The 6,289-nt window shown below is 34.8% G+C and overlaps 1 protein-coding gene across 1 annotated transcript in view; it reads right to left on the bottom strand.

Moving 5' to 3' along the window:
- Nucleotides 1-6,289, bottom strand: part of SCP2 (sterol carrier protein 2) — a 243,070-nt gene that overhangs the window by 224,591 nt on the left and 12,190 nt on the right. Inside the window, exons 3-4 of the mRNA XM_007945912.2 lie at nucleotides 4,179-4,310; nucleotides 1,838-1,902 (exon numbers count right to left, since the gene is read on the bottom strand). Coding sequence (XP_007944103.2) covers nucleotides 1,838-1,902; nucleotides 4,179-4,266 — 153 coding nt within the window. The 5' untranslated portion in view covers nucleotides 4,267-4,310. The remainder of the gene's footprint in view (nucleotides 1-1,837; nucleotides 1,903-4,178; nucleotides 4,311-6,289) is intronic.

The raw sequence follows: 6,289 nt of genomic DNA, 5'->3' as shown, positions 1-6,289 counted from the left end.
ATGATTGTTCTCTCCAAGGAGTGTATCTACCTCAGGTAAATGTTCAACTCATATGCCTGTCTTTTGTTTGGCTGGAAGCCACAGGTGTGGATTCAATTCCAGACATGAAGGGCAGCTAGGGGCCATAGTCTCAGTGGTTCCACCAGGCTCTATCAGACCAGCAAACCTGGTCCCCTTTTTTTTTCCCCCCCAGATGATTTTGAGTTTCATTCCACATTGTTCTCCCTCTCTACCCAGGATCTTCTACAAAGATGCCCCTCTGAGTGGTTGACAGGGGTAGCTGGGCACCATCTAGTTTTTCTGGTCTCGTAGTCGTATAGGATGGTGTACCAGTCACTAGGACTAATTCTTTCCATGAATTTTTGGTTTTCTTCATTCTTCTTTGCTCTGGACAAGAAGAGACCCATAATTGCATCTAGATGGCTACTTGCAAGCTTTTAAGATCCCAGTCTCTACTTGCCAAAGTAGGAAGTGGAACACTGTTTTGTGTAGTATGTTATGCCAATTGAGCTTAATGTCCCCTATGACTATGGTCTCAAGCCCACCAGTTCAACTACTCAGTTCCTCTGGGTTGCTGACTGTGACCAAGAAGTGGCCACAACCTTGCTCCTTGTCAGCTCTACTACACACCTGGGAATTCTTACAGATCTACTCTATACATGGTTTTGGGTACACTCCCCACTTCATAGACATACCTAATAGTTTAGCCTGTCCACTCATCTATCCACCCGTATACCCATGTTTGCCTTCACTGACAACGCAGTTCTGTATGTGCAAAAGGGTTCATCGTTGTTGTCTGTACCTCCCATGTACCTCTCTATGTCTGCCTCTTCCTCAATGCCACCATGTTGATCACTCACATTTGATACACTGCCCTTCTCTTCACCCAAATCAATACTTGTCTCTACCTATCTAACAGTGTTCACTACACTACCCTCCCACCCTTGGTAACCAACAAAGAAAACTTCCTTCCATATATAAACTGTTCCTTGACTTTCACAATAACAGACTAATACAATATTTGTCCTTCTTTGACTGACTGGTTTCACTCAGCATAATGTCCTCCAAGTTCATCTATGTTATGTGGTGTTTTGCAGATTCTACGTTATTCTTTAGGGTTGCATAGTATGCCATTGCATGTATACCTTATTTTATCTTTGATGAAAAATCATCATTCTTTAAAAGAAAACATATCCTTTACTAAATAACATGACTTTGGAGTCTATCCTAAGAAAATAATAAAAATTACAGGAAAATATTATAGAAATTATGTTCATCATAGTATTATTTATAATAAGAAAAAAGAAATAACCTAAACACCTAATATAGGAGCAGCATTAACTACAATACAGTCATGTGAGAAACTGTAATGCAGTCATTAAAAATTTGCTCATAAGTACATTTTAACATGAAATAATACGTTAAATGCAAAATAAAAGATATAAAATTATGCATAAAGCATAACCTCAACTATTTTTTTGTTAAATTAGTAAATCATTAATGGTAATTGTCATTACAGGTGATTATACTTTTCTTTATTCTTTCTGTAGTCTTCAATTTTTTGTGACTTTTACAAGGAAAATAGTATTTTTAAGACAAGCAGGTGACATAAGCATAGGTCATGAAAGTGTAAGGTGCAGCTATAAAAATTTGTATACCTTTTCAAACATTTGTGCACATGCACAGAAATACTCATAAAAGCTTGGCAGCTATCATTCTAAATACCAAGGGATAAAATACCTATTTTGCCATTTACTCCAGGAAAGGCAACAGTCCTTGTCCTTATCTAATCGCCTCTTAATTATAAAAAGACGAGAATAAACACAAGGACACTTACTTTCATTTCAATGGATCCTTTGGTCATCTTCTCAAACCCAAGAGCCAAAATACAATTTGCCAAACCTTAAAAGGAAGTTTAAATATTTTGAAAAATCAAATTTCTAGATACTCCAAATAAAATACTACTAAATACTTCAATTTAAATAAGCAGGACAATTTATATGAAATTCAAAAACACAGAATGCAATAAAATTTTTAATAAGTAAAAACTTGTAGAGAAAAAACTTATATACCTCTATAGAAGAAGAAAAATAAAGGTGTTTAATTCTTCTGATTCTCAGTATGTTAAAAATTATATTAATGTTGAAATAATGTTTCAGTGAAAAATAAACATAAATAGCTAATTCTGAATTTTAAAACATTAATTAAGATAAAACAAAAAAGGATGTTGATCAAAATTTCAACAGAATGTTTTTGGAAAGAGGGAGGAACCTATAAGGTAATTCAAATTCAAATGAGAGAAAAATATAACTGGATTGGCAAAATTTTCCTAATAGGATGATTGAACATTAGCATTATTAAATAGTAAGGCATTATTAAGCTCCAATAATTAAAATACTGGCTAGCGGAACAGTAATCAACAACCATCCATCTTTTGAACCTATTCCAAAGATAAGCTTAATTGAAAAATGTTACTAATGGTATAAAAGAAGACTTAATGACATAGGGAACATTCAATAATAAAGTAAGAAAAACAGGTTACAAAAAGGATATATACTAGGACCTATTTTAAGAGAAAATTGTTTATGTATATATATATATATATATATATATATATATATACACACACACACATATACATACACATTGAAAGATATAAATCAAAATCAGTGAAACAGAATAGAGGACCTAAAAAAAAAAATCCTACAGTATTTGAAAATAGAGAATATGATATATACTCAAAAGAACTACAAACAAAATTGTACATGAATGTTCATAGCAGCATAATTCATAATAGCCAAACAGTGGAACCAAGCCACATATTCATCAGCTGATAAATACTTACCCCTTATCATCAAGTTAATTCCAACTCAAAGTGACCCTATAGGACAGAATAGAACTGCCCAATAGGGTTTCCAAGGCTGTAGATCTTTACAGAAGCAGACTGCTACATCTATTTCCCCAGGAGTACCTACCTGATGGGTTCAAACCATGAACCTTTCGATTAATAGCCGAATGCTTTAACCAGTGTGATACCAAAGCTCTTCAATTAATAAACAGATAAACAAAATGTAGCATATCCATACAATGAAATATTATTTGGGTATAACAAGAAATAAGGTACTGACACATGCTACAATATAGATGAACCTTGAAAATACCATGCTAAGTAAAAGAAGCTAGACACAAAATTGTGAGATTCCACCTATATGGTTCTGGTAGCATAGTACCTAAGGCACTTGACTGCTAACCAGAAGGTTGGCGGTTCAAACCCACCAGCCACTCCTCGGAAGGAAGGGTGGGCAATCTACTTCCCTAGTGATACCACCTCAGAAACCCAAGGAGGAGTCGCTATGAGTCAGGTCTAACTTGACGGCACATAACAACAACAACAACAACAACCGCCTATATGGTTCAGAATAGGTAAATCCATACAGACAGAAAGAATATCAGTATTTACCAAGGGCTGGAAGGAAAGGGCAGTGGGGAGTGACTGTTAATAGGTATAGAGTTTTCTCTGGAGTGATGAAATTTTCTAAAATTAGATAATGGTAATGGTTACACAACTCTGTGAATATATTAAAAACCACTGAATTATACACTTTAAAGGGGCGAATCCTATGGTATGTGAATTATATCTCATCTTTCTTAAAAAGATGTTACGGATTTAATTGTGGCCCCAAAAAATATGTGTTGAATCCCTGGACTTTGTATTTATGAATATGATCCTATTTGGAAATAGGGTTTTCTTTTGTTACGTTAATGAGAGCATACAAGTTTAGGTTAGATCCTAAACCTAATCACTTCTGAGTTATAAAATGACTGGAAAAGACACAGAAACACACACACAGGGTGAAGACAAACAACATGTAAGACTTGTTTATAAGCAAAGGAATGCCAAGGATCACAGCAGACACCAGAAATGAGAAGAGGCTGATAGAAGGAATGGACATGGCTCAGACACTAACTTGGATTTTTAGCTACCAAAACTGTAAGAAAATAAATTTCTGTTCTTTAGAGCTACTCACTCTGGTTGTTCTGTGAAGGCAGCACTGGTTAACTAAAACAAGGAAATACATTATAAAGATATCCCTCTGATGGCTATGTGGAGAAATAATTAAAGGGGGACAATGACCTTACATTTATTTAAACACAGTAGACAAATAAGCATTCCTTACCTCCCTGAATCAGCTGCCGGGCCACAAACAAAGCAGTAGAACCAGTAGAACAGTTATTGTTAACGTTGACTATAGGAATTCCAGTCATTCCCAAATTGTGATAGATAGCCCTCTGCCCACAAGTAGAATCACCTACATAGAAAAGAGACAAAAAAAAATTTAATAACTGCAACCCAAGAATTATGGCACTGCAGTGCAACAGAATGCTACATTATTATTTTTTCAGTATTGTGTCTTTATCTGCCACACAACATGGGCAGGACAATAAATACGCTATTGACATCTTACTCAAACAGTTTTAGCATTAATCATTTACTCATTAATCATTTAAAAGACCTCATTTTCATCCAAATATAAAAAATTTTGAAGTCACAGAATATATGTGCCCTTTATTTTTAATTTTTATATAATTTATTTTATTATTGCTGAAAATGAATAGAGCAAAACATACATCAGTTGAACAGTTTCTACATGTATCATTTAATGTCGCTGATTATATTCTTCAAATTGTGTAGCCATTCTAACCTCCTTTTCTGAGTTGTGCTTACTCCATTAACATAAACTCAACTGGCCCCTAAAGTTTCTATTAATCTATGGAGTTGCTGTCATCAGTTTAATCCACATAAATCCACATAGATAGATCTTAAAAGAGCACAATGTAAAAGCAGATATTCTTTACTAGTTACAAGTTAAACTATCGTTTGGTTTTAAGAAGCCTTCTTGGGGTATTTTTGGCTTAACATTTAAAGATTATCTCAGGGCAATAGTTTCAGGGGCTCATCCTACCTTCATGGCTCCAGGAAGTCTGGAATCCATGAAAATGTGAAGTTCTGTTCTGTATTTTTTCCCTTTTGATCAGGATTTTTCTATGGCATCTTTGATGAAAATGTTCAATAATGATAGCCGGCACCATTCATTTCTGGTCTAATGGCAAAGGAAGTAGTTGTTCATGGCAGCAATTAGCCACCCATTATAAACCCACCACCCACTCCTCAGAAGGAAGGTTGGGCAATCTACTTCCGTAGTGATACCGCCTCAGAAACCTAAGGAGGGGTCACTATGAGTCGGGTCCAACTCAACGGCACATAACAACAACAACAGATACTTTCTTTAAATACTACAGAAGTAGAAGAACAGATAAATGACCAGGTAACTGCAAACAATTCAATCTGGCAATGTGAAAAATGAAGCAGTATTTCATTTATTTTGACTGTCAGCTATAAATCTTTAAACCTTACCAATTGATTTAAAAGGCCTTGATTTTCCTTTCATATAATGATTCCACAACTTAAAAAAATTTAAAAGATCCTGTGTTCCAGGACATTCCAGGAAAATGGTGATTGAGTTGAAGTCTGACTCCCTGTCTCAAGTAACATGACCACCAAGGCAGACGTGCTGAAGAGGTATAATGGGAATATCTAGAGGGATAGGCTCTCCAGTAGTCCTCAAAGAAAGCAGCAAAGTTCAAGACCTCATTTTCATCCAAATACATTTTGCATCCCTTCGACCCAGTAAATTTTCCTTCTAGAATACCCTTGAGATCTCAAGGAAACAGTCATGGATATAAACGAAGATTCATTTACAATAATGTTTGCTATTGTTTTTCATAAACACTGAAAATTAAAAATAACTTAAAATTTTCAATAACAGGATATCATTCCTACTACTAAATAAACTGTAATAGATCCATAAGACTAGAATATCATACAATAATATAAAATGCTATAAAACAATGCAGCATTACTCACAGTAATCCAAAAATAAAAACAACCTAAGTGTTGAAAAATGAGTAGATTAATATGATATATACATACAATGGAATATTATTCAATCATAAAGAGAAAGGATGTTCTGAATATGGTATGACATGGATGAATCTTGAAAACATTATACCAAACAACTCAAATACAAAAGGACAAACGTTGTATAATCCCACTTAAATGAAATCTATAAAACAGGTAAATTCACAGAGACAAGTTTATTAGTGGTTACAAAGGACAGGGGGAAGGGGCGATGGGAAAGATATTTACAAGATACTAAGTTTCTGTTAGGAGCTCTGGTAGCATAGTGCCTAAGACACTTGACTGCTAACCAGAAGGATGGTGGTTCAA

This window comes from Orycteropus afer, unplaced genomic scaffold (genome assembly GCF_000298275.1).
Source record: "Orycteropus afer afer isolate SDZICR_OR568_19922 unplaced genomic scaffold, OryAfe1.0 scaffold00145, whole genome shotgun sequence".
Lineage (NCBI taxonomy): Eukaryota > Metazoa > Chordata > Mammalia > Tubulidentata > Orycteropodidae > Orycteropus > Orycteropus afer.
The sequence above is the reverse complement of the archived record's forward strand: the minus strand, read 5'-3'. Positions and strand labels throughout refer to the sequence as shown.